This window comes from Pelecanus crispus, chromosome 1 (genome assembly GCF_030463565.1).
Source record: "Pelecanus crispus isolate bPelCri1 chromosome 1, bPelCri1.pri, whole genome shotgun sequence".
NCBI classification, from domain to species: domain Eukaryota; kingdom Metazoa; phylum Chordata; class Aves; order Pelecaniformes; family Pelecanidae; genus Pelecanus; species Pelecanus crispus.
This window is the reverse complement of record NC_134643.1, coordinates 62305008-62325758: the sequence shown is the minus strand read 5'-3', so window position 1 is coordinate 62325758 and position 20751 is coordinate 62305008. Positions and strand designations below refer to the sequence as shown.

General features: G+C 41.8%; 2 protein-coding genes across 6 annotated transcripts in view; both read left to right on the top strand.

The window, feature by feature from the left end:
* Nucleotides 1-626: 626 nt before the first annotated feature.
* On the top strand, nt 627-17352 carry TCP11L2 (t-complex 11 like 2). Of its 5 annotated transcripts, none has more exons than XM_075727960.1 (12): nt 627-725; nt 3522-3652; nt 4358-4521; nt 5646-5815; nt 7083-7218; nt 8169-8289; nt 9050-9270; nt 10181-10317; nt 11335-11519; nt 12929-13110; nt 13884-14056; nt 14641-17352. In XM_075727960.1, the coding sequence occupies exons 4-12, from the start codon at nt 5680-5682 to the stop codon at nt 14883-14885; spliced, it is 1536 nt and encodes a 511-aa protein (XP_075584075.1). In that variant the 5' UTR covers nt 627-725; nt 3522-3652; nt 4358-4521; nt 5646-5679; the 3' UTR covers nt 14886-17352. The 5 variants fall into 5 exon arrangements, with proteins under 5 accessions (XP_075584075.1, XP_075584076.1, XP_075584074.1 ...); XM_075727961.1 differs by lacking the exon at nt 627-725 and adding an exon at nt 753-781 and having other exon boundaries at nt 7086-7218; XM_075727959.1 differs by lacking the exon at nt 627-725 and adding an exon at nt 753-781.
* Nucleotides 17353-20560: 3208 nt separating this feature from the next.
* POLR3B (RNA polymerase III subunit B) overlaps nt 20561-20751 on the top strand; it is an 82850-nt gene continuing 82659 nt past the window's right edge. The window contains exon 1 of the mRNA XM_075706215.1: nt 20561-20632. Coding sequence (XP_075562330.1) covers nt 20561-20632 — 72 coding nt within the window. The remainder of the gene's footprint in view (nt 20633-20751) is intronic.

Below are 20751 nucleotides of genomic sequence, written 5' to 3'. Positions count from 1 at the left end.
GAACAAGGCGGGTGACTAAACTCGGCACAGACCTGAGTGGCTCCCCCGAGGCTAAGATGGCGGGGGGTGGCAGTAGGGGGGCCAAGATGGCGGGGGGGGAGGGGGGAGCGCCTCACCCCCCCCCCCCCCGAGAAACTAAAAGAAAACGGGGCAGGAAGGCTCGTGGGGGGATAGTTAAAGCTTCCTTAGCAGCGCAGCAAATAGAGAAAGGTAAATAGGCCCTGAAGTGCTGCCGCTTCCCCTAAGGCGAAGGGACGCTTCGTCCCCGCCCCACCGGCCCCACAGCGGAGGCGGCTCCGGGGCGGGGCTAACGCGGAGGCCCCGCCCCGGGGCGGGGCGAGTCCGGATCGACGCGGCTCTTCCGTAAACACCACCCAGCCCTTCCCCCGGCGTTCTCCCCCGGCAGGGCCCATTCAGCGCGGGGGGAGTCCGCGGAAGAGCCTTCTCCTGTCAGCTCATATTTCTCCCCTCTTTGTGCCCGGGCCCGGGGAGAATGAAGAGACACGGAGTGGTTGTATGGGGATAGGCGCGGACTGAGCCAAGTCCCTCGGGCTAACTCACCGCTGGCAGGCAGGAAAAGATTACGCGCCCCCCCCCTCACCAGCAGAGATGGACGCGCCCAAGGAAGACAGTAATAGTCCGGGCTAGCTCTATAAATCCGGGGGGGGGGCTGGTTACGGCGCTGGTGGGTGCTGCGCGGAGGGGTGAGCTGCTGCCGGGCCGCGGTGAGTGACCGTACCGTACCGTACCGTACCGTACCGTACCGGCCATGAGCTGCGGGGTGAGTCCGGGTCAGAGCTGGCCCGGGGGCTGCTGCCCTCCCGTGCGGTGGGGGTGGCTGGGAGTTGGGGGGCTGGCGCTCCGCTGTGCTCTGCTGCCCCGGTGGGGCTCCCGTGGCAGCGGGCGGGTTTCGCAGCTCCCGCTCTGGGACCGCAGCACACCCCTTGCCCCGTGTCTCCTGGGCTGTCTCCGTCCCTTAATGCCCGCTGTCCGCCGGGACGGTCTGTCGGGACGGTCTGTCCCGACGGGTGCAGCCGCGGGGGTTCCCCCCGTGCAGCCCCGCAAAGCAAGGGCACCCCGGCTCCCTCCCCAGGGGACGCGGCACTTGGAGGCGGGCAGCCGGGCTCGCCTTCCCCGGGGCTGGCAGAGAGAGGGTTCCCCCTTATCTTCTCCTCCTCCCTTCCCCCACCGCCCCCTCCCCCCCCCCCCGGGCCTGTGCTTGGAAACGCTGTTTGTTTTGGTCGGCGAGTGCCAAACTGCTGCCTCTGGTAACTGTTAAAAACATGGGGCCGGGGGAGGAGACAGACAGCGAAACAGATGGGGGAAGAGGAGGGGCCGGCGACGGCGGTGGTGCCGCTCCGGTCCCCCCCGCTGAGGGGAGCCGGCGGGGGGCGGGAAGGGCGTCCCCGGCCTCCCCTCGAGGGGCTTGTGGGGCCTCGTCACGGCCCGGGGGGGTGGTGGGGGGACGTGTTGCCTAAATGTCTGAGGTGAGGGCAGCTCCCCTGGCTGTCCCGGGTGCAGACCCTGGGGGACACGTCCTCATCTCGCTCTTACTTAGGTATTTTTAAGCCTTCAGCAAGAGAAGCCTGTATATAAAGGGAAGAGCTGCCGAACTGGAAAGCTAAAGGAGAGAAATGTCGGCTATAAGCTGTCAAAAATAGGGCATGAGGAAATTCCGTAATTCTTAACAAAGGCTGTTTTCTGCTCCTGTGCAGCGAGTGCTGACAGAGGTGGAGTCAAGTGAAAGGGAAACTCGAACCCACATGAGAGTCAGTCGGTGCCAGCTTGAAGATAGTAAGGATGTAAGCCCAGTAGAGTAAACAAAGTTAAGACATTTATAGTGGTAAAACTGGACAGAGCACTTAAAAAGTGTGCATGGATGGAGGGACTTCTTTGAACAAAGCAGGGCTGTGGAAAAACTTCTTGAAGATGGTATCTGAAGAAAAAAAAAAAACTCTTCCAAACTGTCTTCCCCCCCCCCCCCCCAGGTGCTTCATAAAATAACTTCTAAAGGGAGCCTTCAGGAATAAAAAGCCTGTTTGTGTTCTCTAAAACTAATCTGATCTTGCAATCTTCATCAGTTCTAAGTGAATGATTGGGTTGTGTGATGTGGTGACTACATAAGAGCGAGCCTTTAGTGTTGTATTCATTGTATCTTTACTAAAAATAATCCAAAACTGTCTAAACAGCAGCAGAAACCATGGTAATTTAGTGTTTCCTTGTTAAATGAACTGGAATCTTGGGTTTTGTACATTTAGGAGATATTTTAGCTTGGTCTATTTAGAGTTTATCCTTAAAAAGACTGTAAAATAGGTACTGATGGAAAGAAAGCAAACAGTGTATTGAAGCCCATTGTGAATGTATCCAACCTAATATAAAAGTAAAAATCCGTTGGTTTTGATGCAGGAAGAGTAAAGCAGGTTGTAATCACAGACTGACCCTTTAATAGAATAGGTAGGATATTAAGCTGTGTATTAAAACAACAGCCTAATATGTAGTACCTAATGAACAGCTCAAAAAAAAAAAAAGGTACTGTCTAGTCAAGATGGTGAGTTACAAAGAGATCTTGGAAGGCTAAAGGGCTTTCTGAAATATTTTTACTTGGGAATTATATTAATCTAAACTTAAAATTACATGTGACCTTGGCCCATAGTAATTTATGAAAAGCTTTATGCTATCTACAAATGCATATGGAAAAGCAGCTCTTCCAGTGTATGCTATAAAGAAGGGACTAAGTAACTCAGTTGTCTGTTGTTGTAACTAATTAGAAAAGCCTTTTTTTGGTTTGTATTTCCCTTTGATACGCTCAGCGAATGTACTTTTCTCTAAGCTTTTTAGCTGTTTGGCTGCATATTTAAAACCTGTAGATGGCATATCCGGATTCTGCTTGTGTATTCATATATGTTTACTTTGATGTGCTTGCTGCCTTGTTTATCTTTTAAACTTAGAATTTAGCAATAATGTTCTGAATCTGCAGAGTATACCCATTTTTCCTTACCATTCCATTTGAGGCATCCTACTAGGAAATACATTTACTGTGGCAAAGATTGCAGTGTTTTTTAGTGTGTCATCTCCTGTTGCATTGTTGAAACTTCTTATTTAGTCTTCTGAAGCACTCTACTGGCAACTCTGCTATCCGTATGTGTACATGTATTGTAGGAACAGGCATGGTCTCAGTACATCAAAATATGTCATGGGTCTCTGAAATGCAAGTATTTGTTGCTGAAAGCTCCTTTGCTGAGACTAGTATGTAAAGATGTAATATATATATAATTTTAGTTTCTACCTTAGTGATTTGGTCTTCTTGGGAATCAAGACTGGGGTAGAAAATGGCAATGCTGACTTGCCTCCATGGCTGGTTTGGTACTTGCTGTCATTCAAATCTGAATATTTGCATTTTGAGTATATATTAGAATTATCATAATGACAAGAGGGAGTAGTTGAAATGATGATGTATAAATTGTGTGAGAATTTTGGTTTTTTAATGGTGATTTAATTTCTTCTATGTTCTTAACACCTAGACTGAAGCAGTAGATGCATCTTGAAGTGGTCATACTAGGCGAGTAATTTATGAGAGCTTTTGGGCCAGCGTACTGCTAACAACGTTAATCAAGTGTTTCGATGGACCACGTACAACATTAACCTTTTGGAGGTTAGTTATTTATATATAAATAAAGGGGTCTTATACACGATTAAAGCCTGGAAATAGTGTTCTGGTGCTGATCCAGAAACAATAGTGGGAGAGTAATACAAGCTTTGCAGCCTCATTAGGGTTACTGTATTCAAGTGAACGGTTCCACATCAAGAATCTGGAGTGTGTTCTACAGGTAGGTTACTTGTCACAAGTAGTTTCTAGTCAGCGCTAGCTTTGAGATCTGTAACACAGATCTTAATCGAAGAAATAGTTTTAGTCTCTTGTGTAACATTAACTAGCGAGTCATTTCTAATTGTAACTTAGACAAATACAACTTCCAAGTCAAAAATATCTCAGCCTTTTGGTTTTCTTGCAATTCTCAGTCTTGTTTAGTCAATACTATTTTAAATACCTACTTGTTTTCAGTTGCTTGTTAGAAATTATAAAATTGCTGCTCTAATGAGAGTTATGATGTTAAGGATCACAACTAATGCTGTAAGCCTTGAGCCCATGACCTCTATATCCAGATCAAAAGTCTCTCTTACTGGCTTCTCCAGTAAGGTAATAGTGTCAGCTGTGTTCTTAGTGATGTGATTAATTCTTTTCACAAAAACCAGCATAAAACATTACATAAATAAGGCACTCAAATGCATCCTCTTTGCTCTTGGGAGAGGAGGAGGAGTAAACATACATTTAACAAATGTTAATCATCTCAATTAACAGGGGAATACTCATCAGTTAATACCTCATCAAGTTATAAAGGCCTATTCAGGATGAGCTGGTACCCAAAAAATCGAAGACTCTAAGCTGTAACTAGGTGCCAGCATAAAGATCATCATTCTCACTCCCTTTTGTCTACATCTTGACCCAACAATACGTTGATTCACGTAAGTACACACAAAGAACATCTTTTTGCTGCCAAAAGTGGCTTTCCTAAGTTCAGCAGTTGCAAAATGCAGTATTCTTTGCCCGCTGAAGTTGATGCAATCTAATCATAAATGAAGTCATCTTACTTAAATTTGCTGATGGAAAGCATTGTTGGCTATGTCTCTTCGTAAAGTCTACTACAGAATGCTTCGTGGCCATAATCAAAGATGGACAGCTACTTTTGGTATCTGGGCCAAATTCCTTTGGTAGTAATTATGGCTGACTTCCAGTTTCTCATTATAATATGATTATGAACATATTTTTCACTTCCTGTCATACAGCTGTTAATCATCTCTATCGCATATGCAGCTGTCCAAATTCTCTGCAGTTGCAGATTGTCTGACTGGGAGGCAGTTTCTTTATGTAGACAGAAGCACTATGAAGCATGACACTGCTTAGTGTTACTTGTCATCTATGCTGAATGTAATGTTAGAGGCTCAGAGTTACCATTTGACTTAAAACAGAAAACCCATCTACCCTCACCGCTAGGAGGAGTATGGGGTGTATGCCATTGTTAATCTGACTTTGTGCAAAGACCCACCTAAAACAGCAGGCCAGACTTCTAGCTACACCCTGTCAGAAATGTAGTATTCTGAATTATTTGCCTATTCTTCCCCAGCAACTTCTATGTTTGCTTCAGAGTTGTTACACTTAGTGCAGTCTGTTTGTGGAAGGAGGCTAATTGCTAAACAGCAGTTGTTGGTGAAGTCAGGTGGGGAATGGTAACATCATGATGTGCCTTTATGGGTGTTGACAACATCAAAAATTTTGACAACAAGCAACTTCAGGGGTTACTGCGGGTAGTCTTATATTTTTCTTAAATATAACTGATTTACAGTCTGTCTCTAACATAACCATGAAGGTATGAAAGAGTGGAAGGTACAAAACTTTCTTGCAGAACAGGTGTAGTTTGTTAATAACTATGATTCTGCATGTCAAGCCAGATGCTTTCTGTAACACCTCTTTAAGAAAGACAACTACTTGTTCTTCATTCATGATATAATGATCAGTATCTCACTTTTGAGAAACAAACAAATAAAAAAGGTAAGTGCTGGTTTTATGGGAAGTGTATTTGTCTTTCCAGGTCTTGTTTACTGTAGCAGCTAAAGTGAATCAGAATGCCTCTCAATGATGACCAGAACAGTGATTCAGATTCTTCACGCCTCTCTGAAAGCACAGCTGCTTCTAGCGACTCCGAATATTCAAGACAGAGCTTCAACAGTGATTCTTCAAGCAAACCCAGTACCCCAGCGTGTAAGCCTTTTTCAACCTTACCTACAGTGTGCATAGGCAGATAAAGCTAACTTACCTCATTTCTCTTTGCTGTCATGGGTAGAACCTGGGATTCTGAATCTCTGTTTAAGAGTATTAAGAGAAAGGCATGGCTTTCTCTCTGCTATGAAGCAGCGCGCCTCCTTGTGTGTGGAACACCACCAGCAGGTGTATCTGTGGGGGTCTCCCTGTGTGCTTCTTCCATTCAGGAAGTGTAAGAAAAATGTGCCACCGTGGACATCCTAATCTTGACATTGGTAGCAGTCTCCCACTCAACCAGATACAGCTTTGTGCAAAGGGTGGGTTTCTTCTGCTTGCTCCATACACTTAAAAAATTAAATCTGTAACTTAGATTTATAGTGTTACATCAGGTTACATGAAATTAATCTCCAATTCACATTTTTTTCTTTCATAAATATTAGCATCAAACAGAAAACACATTTGCACAAGGAAGGCATTTTGAGTAATGATAAATAAAACCTTCGTTAAGATGTGCTTCATGTTCATGTCTGTAAGCATTCTCAGACCATGCATACTTTTTAGCATTGATGTAAGTGAAGTCTTAATGTTAAAAAAAGCTTGTTAACCAGCTGCAAATTGCAGCTCAACTCTTTGTCTTGTCTTTATTGCCAGTCTTCAAAGGCTTAATTCCAAATACGAAATTAAATGACAGAATTTGGGGGTCTAGAAATTTTAGGAATTTACTCTTGCTTTCCAATGTAGAGTTTCTGTTATGTTGATAATACTTATTTGTAAAAAGGGAGTGTAACTTATGATGCATCTGCTATGGAACATAAGTGGGGGGTTCTCAAGTCAGTAACTTCAGAACCTTCTCTACAGGCAATAAAACCACAATACAGCCATTACGTGCTCAGAATTACAGTGGGCATCTGGTGTCTGTTATCGCCCATGCTTTGGTCTGGTGGATTTTACAGAACAGTCAATAGGAAGTCTGTGGAATGCAAGATCCTGTTTTAAAGGAAAAAAAGATATCTCAGTTAAGATACAGAAATATGAAATTGCTCTTTAAAATGTTATGAGAATTGTCTGGTATTAGCCACACACTCCCCTGATAAGCTGGGAGTTTCCTGAGTTAGTGTTTTAAGAAGGTATAAAGACCTGGTTATCCTGGGGTGCTTCTTCTAGAGTACTAGAGTCCAATTAGCAAGCAGTAAAATTTCAGAATTTTAATACTTTGAATTGCACTTATCAACTGTAGATATTTGGCTTGAATTGATGTTTGTTCCAGCAGCAAGCCCTCCCAAGACTGTTACATTTGATGAACTGATGGCAGCTGCAAGAAATTTGACAGACTTGACTCTAGCTCATGAAATAGCTGTAAATGCAAATTTTTGCATAAAAGATGAAGATTTCCCACAGAACAGGTAAGAGCCTGAATTTTGCAAAAAGAGGCACTGGGGTTAGGAAGAGAGGAGAAATGAATGGAGCAGCAAACTAAAAAAAAAACCAAACCAAACCAAAACATCTTGGAAGCTACGGATTTTCACCCTGCACCTCCAGGAGTTACTGTCAAAGCTATCTTGCTCGGAACAAGTGTTGCAGTCCAGCTGAGTTGATAACTGTCTTGGAGCATGTTGCTCTGTCTTAAATGCCATGGGGAAGATAAAAGGCTAATGCAATGTGAATCCCCGTAGTAAAGATGAGTTATCGGTCTGTTCTGTGCAGTTCCAAGCCCTAAGGAAAAGATGAAATGGTGGCATTCTGTGCAGTTGTATGTAGTAGTTCATTGGTGCCATAGTGATAAGAAGATAGAGCTTACCATAAACATAGCTCTAATATGAGCCCAAGAAGAGATGCAAAAATACCTGGAGATCCAGAGGAAGTGAGAAGTAACTTCCCTAATGTAGGTAGCTAAAATGTTCTTGCTTATAGAAGTGTCTAACTTAAAAATGACCCTGATCTTTACTTTGAGAAAACTTACATAAAAAACAAACAGGTTTTTAATTGCACAAGTCTCTTAACTGATAATTGGTTATATGACAGAGAACAGTTTTTGAGAAAGATTGGTACATAACATACCAGATTAGGACAATGAATACAAATTCGACAAGGAAAAAGAAAAGGCAATATCTCTTTACATCTGAATTGCCGGCACCACTTTTTCCTAAAACACCTGTATTTTATAGACTTGGCAGTCTAGACCACGTTTTGGGAGCTGATGATCCACAGCCCAAGAAAGATATGGTTGCAGGGCATAATAGCTGGTGAGGTGTTGTGTGTTTCCCAACAAGTGATTAGGCTAATCTAAAACACTTATACCAAGGATGAAAGCTAGTTGGGAGTCTTTCCAGTATCTAATTGATTTATTCCACAGCTTTGCAGGCACAGTGAAACAAATTGTACATAAGGCGTTTTGGGATCACTTGGAATCAGAACTGAATGAAGATCCTCCGGAATATGAACATGCTATCAAGCTCTTTGAGGAAATTAAGGAGGTAACATTCCTCATTGCCCCCCACCCCCCATCCGTCCCCCCTGTCCCCAGTGCTGTTTTGTCAGCTCAGGTCTGGGAGTCTCTTACTTCACTGAAGGATCTGCTAACTCAGTCAAGCCAATGCCTTCAAGTTTGTTCTTTTAAGATGAAACTATGATTATTCAGAACTGCAACACCTGTCTATTTGTAGTATATTTATATTAACCATGAATATGGCCACACATGCACAGTGGCATGTCCACTCAGCTTTCATTGTATGATGATTAGTTGCAAGTTAGCTCTTTTCTCAGAGCTTTACATCTCTACTAGCCTCTTTCCAGGAATGTACTGTGAGCTTAAGGCATTAACAGGAGTGTAAACATGACTGCACCTGCCCAAATAGACTTAATTGTTTATGATCATCGCACAAGGGAGTATACAAACCTTCAATCCTGGCACAATACAAGTCTTTCAGAATTTTAAGTTAGTAAATGTTTGTTTTACAGGGCAGCCTCCCAGTTTTTGAAATAGTGTCATTGTTGACACGCTTTCTGGTTTGCCCACTTTGAGCATTTTTGCAGAACTGCACTGTGATCCTATTAACAGTCCTTTTTTCCTGCTATGTTAGATAACGTTCAGTCTTAATGTGTCTTGTTAGAGTCAGTCTGCTAAATACAGTTGATGCATTAATATGAAAATCTTTTTGGTGTGTTTACTAAGTGGTTTTGTCTTTATTGATAAGCTCTTCCTTTTTTTTTTTTTTTTTCCTCCCCCTACTTTAGATTCTCCTTTCCTTCCTGTCTCCTGGAGCAAACAGGATTCAGAATCAAATTTGTGAAGTTCTAGACACAGATCTTATAAGACAGCAGGCAGAACATAATGCTGTTGATATTCATGGGCTAGCTAACTATATCATCAACACTATGGGAAAGTTATGTGCTCCAATAAGAGACAACGATATAAAACAGTTAAAAGCAACTGACAATATCGTAGAATTACTGAGGTTAGTATTTGGGTGGTATTTTTAGAGGATAAACCTCCTTTCTGAAAGTACTCTGTTTACATGACACCTGTTTTCAAACCATAGGAAAACTTATTTTTATACAGAAGCATTAAAGGGGAGAAGCTACAACACAGTGACCAGAATATGATGTGTATCTTACTTTTTAATGAAATGGGTAGAATGCCTATATCAAACACTACGGGCTCTGAGTATCTAACCCACTGAACAACAAGAAAAGCACTCTTGCAATAATCTGTGTTTTGGAGACTGGTTTTTCAGTCTTGTTCATCCTTTTACAAAATTTAAGCAGCACATTTGTACTGTTAGTTCTTGAACTGTTTGTTGCATGCTTCCTCTAGGAGGCCAAACTTTGGATTGAAAATCCTTTTAGTAAAGATCTTCTTATTTGAACTTGAGCAAAACACTTGCATAAAAGGGCAGAAACCGGTTTACTGCTCCTTAGGTACACTGAAATATTAAGAGTAAATGGTAGTTGTTGTTCTACTCTTTTATTGCAACTTGGATCATATATAGGGACCAAAGCAACTGGGTCAGAAGGACTGTTTTTCTTGGTGCAATTAGAGTGACTAAAAAGTTAAAATCTGTTCATTTAGGCTGAAATGTACCAACTGATATAGTTCTTGAAAACCCTTCTCTTTCTGTTACAGGGTTCTAGCATTTAGTGATGCTACATATTTGTCCTGTTCTCTGTAACTTACACCAAGCCTTATACACAATACTCCTTCAACTATCCTGGAAGATGGGTAACATATCTGTTACACTGAAATATCAATGAAGGAGTTTGCTTCTCCCAAACTGAAATTAAAGTGCTAATGTAGGTGTACCTCACATGTACCAGTTAAAATCAATAGGCTATTTTAATTGTCAAATTTTAAACTCCTGCTTTCAGACAAATATTCCGTGTTTTGGACCTGATGAAGATGGATATGGCTAATTACACAATTCAAAACCTCAGGCCATACCTTCAGCGTCATTTGGTGGACTATGAAAGAACAAAATTCCAGGAAATTCTTGAAGAAACGCCAAGTAGGTATCATGCTGTATTTAAAGGTATCATGCTTTCTTTAAAACGTGGACTGTTTAAAGACATGATATAAAATCTACGAATTGTAGTTAATTTGGAGGAAAACTGCAATTTCTTGTCTGGATCTAAGTAATGCACAAATTCTTTGACAAGCTAGTAATGGGCAATTGCTTAACTTGCTATAAAGTATGTTTTTCTGTAATCTGGGGTGCTTTCAGACAAAGCTGTATTTGTTTAATTGGTTGGTATCTGAAAAACAAACAAACAATGGCTCTTACTGTCTGGAGGCAGAAGCCCTACATACTGAAAAGTAAGACTTTATCTCTTGTATGCAGCAAGTCTGCTGTTAGGCTGAAGTATGTAAAACCAGTTTGTGCCTGAAAATTGGGACAGGATCAATTTTTTTAATAAAAGGCAGGGTCTGAGAAAACTTCTTAGGTGATGCAAAGTCAGCTTGATCCAGTATTACAAGTTTAGCGTGATGTGGCTAAACAGTCCTCGGGAAAATATATTTTCCAAGAAGAAAAAGTAAACTCGCTAACATCTGGAGCAGGGGCTTCTAAAATGGGAACCCTGAGCCACTGATATGGTCTGCCGTGTTTATATATGCAGCCCGTGAAAGAACTCTTTAAAAGCATTTAATTTGCTGTTAATACAGTTGACCTCCCTTCACCTCTACTTTCCAGTCTTGTGCCCCAGGTATTAAGTGGCCTCCCTGAAAAAGGGAAGAAATGCTTTGGGAAGTCGAACTTGGAGGCTTTTTTTTACCCCAAAATCTTGGCTGAAGTCTAACCATTTGTTGTTGGGTTTGTAGAAGCTAGCTAGAATATTAAGGTGACCAATAGAAGATCATCAGTGGAAAAAAGTGTGGGAGAGAATTTATGTGTGTGAACACTCAGCTGTGCACTATGTTCAGTCTTCAGAAGTTCAGTACTCCTATGTGTACAACTCTTTTCCTCAAGGTAGTGCTTATTTTGATGAAAGCATGCAGTAAATCTGTGCTGATTTGCAATGCTTAGGTGCCCTGGATCTCACAACAGAATGGATAAAGGAATCGATAGAAGATGAATTGTCATCTATTTCTGATGAATCTTCATCGCCTGGTGCTGACAGTAGTTCTAAACCAATTATTAGTCCTACACTGGTGCTAAACAATGGCTACTTGAAACTCTTACAATGGGATTATGGCAAAACGATTCCAGAGGTGAGAAGTATATTTCAGTGTCTTCAGATTTCTAGCTATATGAAAACATTGGTGTAGTATAGTAATCCTGCTATTGATGACAATAGGTAAGGTATTCTCTTGCACTTCTTAAATTTCTGAATAGTAAATTTGGAATTTGGAAAGTATATGCTACTCTAGTTTTTGAAATAGGAGATGGACAAGTCAACAACTAGAAACGAACAACGTAAAGGTTGTTTTCCCTCTATCCAATCATAGCTCACCAGCTCCACCCTAAGAGCAGTCTTGGCCATGGTCAAAGACTGGGCTTTGTCCTGATGGCACTTGGCTTTCTGTATCTTTTGAGAGACCTGACTATAGCATCCTGTTTTCCTAACAGCAGCAGGAATTGGTGGAATGACTCTTGCTTTAGAACAGAATTGGTAAAACCTTTGAAGCCCTCTAAAGTAGATATTTGCTCTTTCTCAGTGCATATAACTATTGCTTCAAGAATCAGTGTTCAGTTTTTCCCTTCAACTCCTGATTACTGACCTCTGCAACTTTCCATAAAGCCAGTGTGAAATTGGCCATCAGTCCGGGCTGAAATTAGCATCTGCAGTGAGCGCCTTAGCTATACTTCAGATGGCCTGGCAGAGAATTTGCTAAATACATGGGGATGCTCTTAGTGCTCTTGGTCAGTGGACAGAAGGGAAACCACCTTACTATTGCCTACCTTCAAACAGTTTTGAGTAAGAGCTACACACAGGTATCCTCTGGTGGATCTAGTCTGTCATACTATGAAATTACTATCAAACAGCTGAATGTTAATGCCCCTGTGCTTCTCAGTGGAGGGATTTGGTTAGGATGAACTCTTTCTAACCTAAAACAAGTCACTCTAGCTACATCTTGCTGTGGGAATTACTTATGTTCTTGGTATGATCAACTGGCTTTTCACCTGTAGCAGGTGATGGATCACTTGCAGAACCTGCTCTGGTGGCTGAACTGATGGCTGTCATGCACAGTTGTTCATCACTGTCCATTAGTTACAGATTGTCATTTTTCAAAAGACAGCTGAATCCAGAAGACTGTTCTGTCTGTAACCTTGATCACTACAATATCCTCTAGACCCCCCGAGTGTTCCACATCATGGGCTGAATTGTTGTTGGTAGCAGATTACCGGCAGCAGCGATGAGGAATAAGATGCAATGTTCTTAGTCTCCTCCGCATTGAAGGCATTACCTTTCCTTCCACCACAGGGTTACTTCTGGTGCTCATACATAATGCCACTTTGTGCAATACTACATATTCAGGGTATTTTAGCTGCTGTCTCTTCTGACTTTGCATATTCATGATTAAAAATGTTAATGCTTCGTGACTACATCCTATATCTGTCCTTTTCCCTGCCTCTGTCCCTCTGTATTCCTAAATTAGTATTATTGTTTCAATTCTAGACTCTAATAACAGATGAAGTTCGTCTTCAGGAGTTGAGAGAAAAGCTCAATCAATTAAAAATCATAGCTTGTGTTTGTCTCATAACAAACAATACGGTGGGTGCAGCAATTGTAGATGTACCTGATTTTGCTGACCAACTGAAAAGGATCTGTGTTCCTCTTCTTGAAGGCATGAACAAGAAGTAAGGCCTTGTTTTTATCACTTTTCATATTTCTTTTAATAGGAAATACCAGGTGGATCTGAAAACCCTTGGAAACAATTCAAATGTCATAGCCAGTGCTTGTTAATAATAGGAAGATACCAAACTTCAATAATCTATATCTGTAGTCCCTTTGTAATCTAAGTCCACTGTATGTTAGGCACAGTATGTTAAGCACATGTTTTCAAAGTTAGGTTTTAATGAAATCTTAATCTTGATGTTAGCCTACAGAATTTGGAGCCTAGTATTAAAGTTCATTCATACATTCCTAATACTGGAGAGACTGTGGCAATACATTCAATAAACTGTCTTGTCAGTTGCTTCAAACTGGTTATAGGTAGTTCAAGCTATCTGGCTGCCTATTTCTGTTGCCACTTGCACTACAAGCAAGTCTGATGTGATCTGAAAGACCGTCTCATAAAATACTTTTCAGGTCTGCATTTTCACATAAAATGCTGTGCATGTGGCCAAGGAAAACACCTAAGCATAAGGGCAAAATGAACTGGTGTCACTGCTGCGCACTTGAAATTATTTTTCCTGTTTGAATCACAATTAGGTCGTCATTTAATCTTCCACATGGAGATTTGTCCTGTCTGTAGATGTACATAAATGTGCAAAAACAAAAGATAACTCCTCTAAATTCTCTCATTGCAGAGAGCAGGTTGAAATAAAAGGGAAGGGAGACAAGTGAGGTCCCCTTACAACCTATGCTACAGAAACTGCACAAGTTATGCTTTTCTACTTCTTTCTTCCAGAACTTTTGATTTGAAGGAGGCTCTGAATGCTATTGGTGTCCAGATCTGCAGCAAAGTGAACAGGTCTCTAACTGAAAGAGGTCTTCCCACCCTTAATGAAGAAATGCATAGTAATTTAATGGGTCAAATTGCTCATATTGTTGAGGAGAATAATCCTGTCAGTTCCTTGATTGGTTAGTAAGCTAACACATAATTGTCTTACTGTATGTGTGTGTATATAAACTTACTCCCAGCAAGCTTAATCAGCTGTCTAATTATTGTTTTTTTAAAAGCAGTTTCTTACTGCAGTAAAATACTGGGTCAACTAAGAGTAAGGAAATGTTGTTTACCTATAATGGTGTTCTTGGTATGCTGCAGAGCATGGCTAGTTGCAGCTAAAATAATTTAAAAAGTGTCTGTACAGACAAGCCTGGAGATGCTAGTATTTTGGAGAAGAAATTAGAAAAATGAGTGCTATTCAGTATCCCTTCTGTCAGTTCTGGGTTTAAAACTAGTGTGTTTTTTTTTTTTTTTCTTTGAGCCTACTTCATATTAGGTAATGTAACTTGTTCCAGCAGGCTTGTGCTGTGTCTACCTTGCAGGAGCCAACTTTAAAAAGCTTTTGATATTGTTTCCCACTGTAGCACGGGCTTGGGAAAGAGTTGTTACCTACATTGTTGGATTTTTTTGCTGTGCTGATGTGCAGGGTGCTTACAAAGTGAGTGTGGCTTCATCTTGGGTTTAAATTTGTTTGAGCATGCTTTATATTCCATTTCAGACAAACGAATCCAGTTCTTCATGAGAAGCTTGCTTGGTCTTCCGAGTTTTCAGAAGTGTATGCCTACTATGCCAGGAGGCCTCTCTGTGATTCAGACAGAGATGGAGTTTGTTGGATCTCAGTATGCGAGTATTGTAAACTTTAACAAACAAGTGTATGGACCGTTCTATGCTAACATACTTAGAAAACTACTTTTTCCTGAGGCACCAATGGGGAAAGCAGAAACAGAAATGCCTACCAATTAAAAAATATGACCTATTTCTGTGCCCCCCCTTTTTTTTTACTTTCCAAGACAGTAATCTGACTTCCCCACTAAGAACAGCCCACTCCAGTGACTATTAGTGAAAGAGATATTGTAAAATGTATGCAGATAGCTTCTGAAATTCACTGGAAAGAAATTAATTTCAAGGACATAATATATATTAATAGACTAAATTTGTTTAATGGATTGTGTCACTTGTAATAGCCAGTGAATTATTAGTTTTCAAGGCAAGCATTTATTATGATTTGCAGTGGGAAAGAGCTAGCAAAAGTACTTACTGTTTTGCCACCAATAAAACGTAATGTTATTTTTCAACTTTAAACATATTTACATATAGCAATGCAATTCTGAAATGACAAAACAATTGTAGATAAAATGTACTATGCTTACATTGTATTTTTGTAGAGCAACATCTAAAACCATGTTTCTGAAAAGACTTTGAAGCAAAGAAGGATAGCAAACTGCTTTTTTAACCAAAACCGAGTTGATACTAGGCCAAGTTCTGGTACTCCTGCAGTTACTGGAACCGGAACTTTGCCTCTGTTACATTAAGGAATGCCAGTATTATAAGCTGTTTGGAGTATAGCAGTTACAGAAGAAGCATTCACCACTTAAAGTAGGAATCATTCAGAACTTCTCAGCTGTGAGATTAATGATAAACACCTAAGAAACATGATGTTGGAGGGGGTGGAGTAAATTTCTGTACATAATGTTTGTAAGCATTTTGTTTATCCAGCGGAAGTCATACAGATCTTAAATCTAATCTCTAATGTATATAGGTACTGATCTTTGATCTTTAATGGGTATTAAGTATTTTTAAGTTAGGTCTTTCTGACCTTTATTCTCAAAAGCACTTGAGAGTGACCTTACAGCATACCACAGAGCAACTTCCCGTTCTATATCCTGTTGGATGAGGGCATAAGCTTTTCAGAACATTCTTGGGCCTGAAAGCGAGAACGCAAATGATTAGTCACTCGTGAAAATGTGACTAGATTCACTTTCACTGAGCCTGTGAGAGATGCTGTGGTTTTCTTCAAATTCCTTTGGAATAGGCCCCAATACTTAGTTCCCATTTAACGCATCAGGAATCTTGCATACAGAAAATGAACAGGCTTGAAATTGAGAAATGTGGAAGACAGGCTTTATTTTGCTTATTTCAGATTACTGGGAATAGATACTGCTGGAATACATATTATAGACATGTTCTTGTCTATGAAATTGAATCATAATTTACTTGAAAATGATCTTTTAATATATTACCATATAATAGTCCTTTTAAAATGTCAGATATATATAAAAACTCCATGTGGTACAAGTTATATAGCTTGTTTTTAATATTTTATATTATAATCTATTTTTTATGAAGAGACAAAAAAATTTCCCGTAAAAGCTTTAATGTGTCACACAAATTGTGTATGTACATTACTATGTCTATCATAAAGGTCTAAGAAAACTGGGCATTATTAGCACTGTGGTTTTGTAGTACATTTTTACAGAATTGTGTACTCCTTTTTAGTAAGGGAAATTACTTCTAGTCAGTTGTTCATCGGTGTCCAAGGACTTTGGCCACATGTACATGATAAGAAAAACTTTCTTCAAAATGCCTTTTTCTAAAAAGAAATTTCTCTAGTGCACTTCTGCTCCATCCCTTGTAAAACCATTGCACAAAATTAAGATGAATACGTATTTTTAAAGGGAACTGTTTCCTGAAGCCTGAAAAAACTGAGAGAAAGGAACTCTTAGAATATACTAATTGTGCCACTAGGTAAAACAGCCTTGCTCAGATGAATATGAAACTTTGATATACAATTCAAAATCATTGAGAAGAATGCATTTGAAAAGCAATTACGGGGAATTAAATCTTAGTGATTTGCTACATCTTTAGAAATACCTAAACTATTTTGAGCTTCAGCCAAAAGAGGATTTTATGAACATTTGAAGATGATTTATAATATGATTATGAACTTTTAATCATAATACTTTATATGCATTTTATTGTAAAAATAAATGTCAAACTACAGATCTTTAACGTACTGGGGAAACTGTCATACTAGTTTTTACCAGTAAATAGTCAAAAGAGGATTCATTGGGGTTTTTAAGTGATTAAGGTGACTTGCAAAGGGCATTGTATAGCATGGCCTGTGTTTCAAGTGTTTAATGTATCTTAATTTTTATTTAATGTTTCAAGCGTAGACATTGCATCTGTTTAATGTCATGTGTTGCATGCCGTTTATGCTACCGTGACTGAAACGCACTTGCCTCTACTCTGAAGTTGTCCTTGTGAAACAAGATGCTATTCTGTAGCAGCTTTCTTTGTTGAAATTCAAGTATTTGAGGTTTTGTATGCATTACATTTTGTTTGTGATACCAGTGTGGTGAAAAGTCATTTGTGCAAACTTTAAGTGTAATGGATTGTTAAATGCCGAATATAAATGACTGCACTAATAATACGTTGTGACTCTTCTTTTTCTGTAACTTCTCAGTTGCAGCTGGAGTGTAGAGTAGTGACTTTTATCCAGCTGCACAAATAACATTCAAAACAGGAGCTTGTGTCAATCTGACTCCTTTGGAGAAGATTGTATTGGGTTTGTGTGGCAAGGTTTTGGTAGTGGGGGGGGCTACAGGAGTGACTTCTGTGAGAAGCTGCTAGAGGCGTCCCCTGTGTCTGACAGAGCCAATGCCAGGTGGCTCCAAGATGGACCTGCTGCTGGCCAAGGCCAAGCCAGTCAGTGATGGTGGTAGTGCCTCTGTGATAACATATTTAAGAAGGGGAAGAAAAAACTGCTGTGCAACTGCAGCTGGAGAGAGGAGTGAAAACACGAGAGGAACAACTCTGCGGCCACCAAGGTCAGTGAAGAAGAAGGGAGAAGGGGTGCTCCAGGTGCTGGAGCAGAGATTTCCCCTGCAGCCCATGGAGGTCCATGTGGAGCAGATATCCTCCGGCAGCCTGTGGAGGACCCCATACTGGAGCATGCAGATGTGCCCAAAGGAGGCTGTGACCCCATGGGAAGCTGGTGCTGGAGCAAGCTCCTGGCAGGACCTGTGGAGAGAGGAGCCCATGCTGGAGCAGGTTTGCTGGCAGGACTTGTGACCCTGTGGAAGGGCCCATGCTGGAGCAGTTCATGAAGAACTGCAGCCTGTGGGAAGGGCCCATGTTGGAGAAGTTTGTGAGGACTGTTTCTTGTGGGAGGGACCCCACACTGGAGCAGGGGAAGAGTGTGAAGAGTCCTCCCCCTGAGAAGGAAGGAGTGGCAGAGATGTGTGATGAACTGACTGCAACCCCCATTCCCTGTCCCCTGCGCCACTGAGGAGGAGGAGGAAGAGAAAATCAGGAGTGAAGTTGAGCCTGGGAAGAAGGGAGGGGTGGGGGAAAGGTCTTTTTAAGAGTTGGTTTTATTTCTCATCATCCTACTCTAATTTGATTGGCAATAAATTAAATTTATTTCCCTGACTTGAGTCTGGTTTGCCTGTGACAGTAATTGGTGAGTGGTCTCCCTGTCTTTATGTCAACTCACGAGCCTTTCATTATGTTTTCTCTCCCCTGTCCAGCTGAGGAGGGGAGTGATAGACCAGCTCTGGTGGGCATCTGGCATCCAGCATCCAGCCAGGGTCAACCCACCACAAAGGTAACTTGTATATTTGATCATAGCTCCATTCTTGGGAATGATTAGGTAGGAGTCTCCAGACTAAAGATGCTGGGGGGGAGGGCTATGCCAGATCTCCAGAGTGGTGAGTGGCAATGAAGACAGAAGAATAAATAGTTGCTGGCTGTCTTTTTGGCTGCAAGAACAAGGACCATCAAAGAAACGTGGTCAGTTGAAAACTGAACTGTTTTACTCACAATAATGTGTACATAAGCTGTGGAACACCTTACCAGAATCTGGGACTATTAAAAATTTTTTGGTTGCAGGAGAATTGGACAACATGTAGCTGATGAATATTCTTTTTTCCTTCTATGATTTTAAATTAAAGGTGACTGATGGCTCCATATTGCTCCCCTTTTAGTAGTAGCATGCAGAATAACTGCACAATTCAGCCAGTCTTGAAGTACTAGCTATAGTACATGTGCCTGGGTCAAATGTGCTGAGAATATGCTGAAAATATGTTTCCTGAACTTTTATTTCTAAAATGACTGCCACTCAGTCATGTCTGGATTTTGATCTTTTGTAATTCCTGATTTTTTTTAATACCTCTGTGAACAATTTACAATAGCCCCAAGGCAAAGTTACACTAAAGAATACCTGAAAAGCACATAGTGCTGAATTTTCAAATCTGTAAAATCAGAAAAATTGGCTTCCAATAAACTCCTTTTTCTTCTTTCTCACTACCCCCCTGTTATGCAGTAGGAACAAACATTTTAGAGTAAATTTATGGCTGAAAGCTTGTGCTGGCTGATACAGCTTAGGTTTCCTGTAAGTGGTAATAAAAAAAAAAAAAAGGGGGGGGGGGGGCAAAGAACTTGACTCTAATAGGTGCTTGGTTTAGAAAGGTAAGATGGAACTCTTAATCCTCTAACTCCCATTTTTAATTTATTGTAGTTTTCTATTGTGGAAGTAATCACGATTTCCAGTTGCATACTAACCATGGGTAACAGACCAGGTTGCAGGGTAATGTGTCGTCGGACTGAAATAGTTGCTTGGTGAGCAAGTAGTTAGTTAGGTGGAAGGCTGTGTAGGATGGTGTAGGATTGTCATGTATTAAAGTCTTCAGGCTGTCCGCTTTAGGCAGGAAACTGAATGGCACTGGTCTGAAATGTTGCTACTCTCATGTTTAATCTGGGCCTTCATGTCCAGGATGCGTGAGGCCCAGACCAAACTCAGTGAACTTTATTCCCGCAGAATCTGAGCCAGAGCAGACATCTGCGTGTAAGTACTGTTTTCACACTCTGCTTTTAAAACATGCTTAGAAATTATTATGTGTGAACTGGCAAAAACTTACTGCCGCAGGAATTTGCAAAGATCACTGGTGTTTCTTGTTTAACCTTAAACTGGGGAAGATGAGTAGTCCCCTATTTGACTGGGATTTTGGTTTATCCATAGCACCAACACCTGCAAAGAAAAAAAAAAAGGTCACTTTGTAGGTGATCCAGCTCTAGCATTCAACACTACAGATCAGAAAAAAGACAGTAATAATGTTAAAAGCTCATCCTCCACGTTGCTTTGCATGCTAAAAATTGTAAAAAAGGTTTTGTACCGTAATTGCTCTGTGCCCTCCTCTGTCACCTCCACCTGCCTGCTCCGAGGCTTTCAGCTGCCGGCCTTGGAGGGGCGGTGAGGAGGCCGGCGGGGCCGAGTTATTGGGGCAGGGGTGGTTACCACCTCAAGGATTCGGGGGGGTGGGGGGGGGAAGGATTCGGAGGCGGGGGAAACCCCAAACGCTGAAAGGTATCCAAGTCCCCTACAGGAGCCAGAGCACTGGGAAGGGGTGGTCTGGGGAGCCCTGCCGGGCCGGGGGACGCCTGACCGCCCTTAGCAAAGCCCCGAGCCTTCGCCGTGTGTGTCCGTGTCTGTGTGTCTCTCTCTGCACACACCCCCACCAGGGCTCCGTGGGACCGGAACCTTGGGGCGCCGCGCCGGTGCGGCGGGAGGACGCGTTTGGCTGCGGCACCGCGGGTCCTTCGCCCTCCGCCTCCGCTGTGGCTTCTCTGCCGGGCTGCTGATGGAGACGCTGGCCACGGAGCTGGGGGCCCTGACTCCGGAGCAAGCGGCGGCTCCTGTGAATACGGTGGAGGTGAGCGGCGGCCCGGGGCGGCCGGCAGCGGCGGCCGGCCGGCCTCTGGGGAAGGGGCTGGGGTGGGGTGAGGTGGAAGGAGACCCCCCCTCCCTGTGCGCGTGCGCGGAGTCCCCTGC

Excerpts from the sequence above, each read along its gene's own strand:
- TCP11L2 (XM_075727960.1), top strand. The coding sequence starts at position 5,680 with ATGCCTCTCAATGATGACCAGAACAGTGATTCAGATTCTTCACGCCTC. Across the intron at positions 8,290-9,049 it reads TCTTTGAGGAAATTAAGGAG|ATTCTCCTTTCCTTCCTGTC; the intron begins GTAACATTCCTC and ends CCCCTACTTTAG. Across the intron at positions 13,111-13,883 it reads CTTGAAGGCATGAACAAGAA|AACTTTTGATTTGAAGGAGG; the intron begins GTAAGGCCTTGT and ends TCTTTCTTCCAG.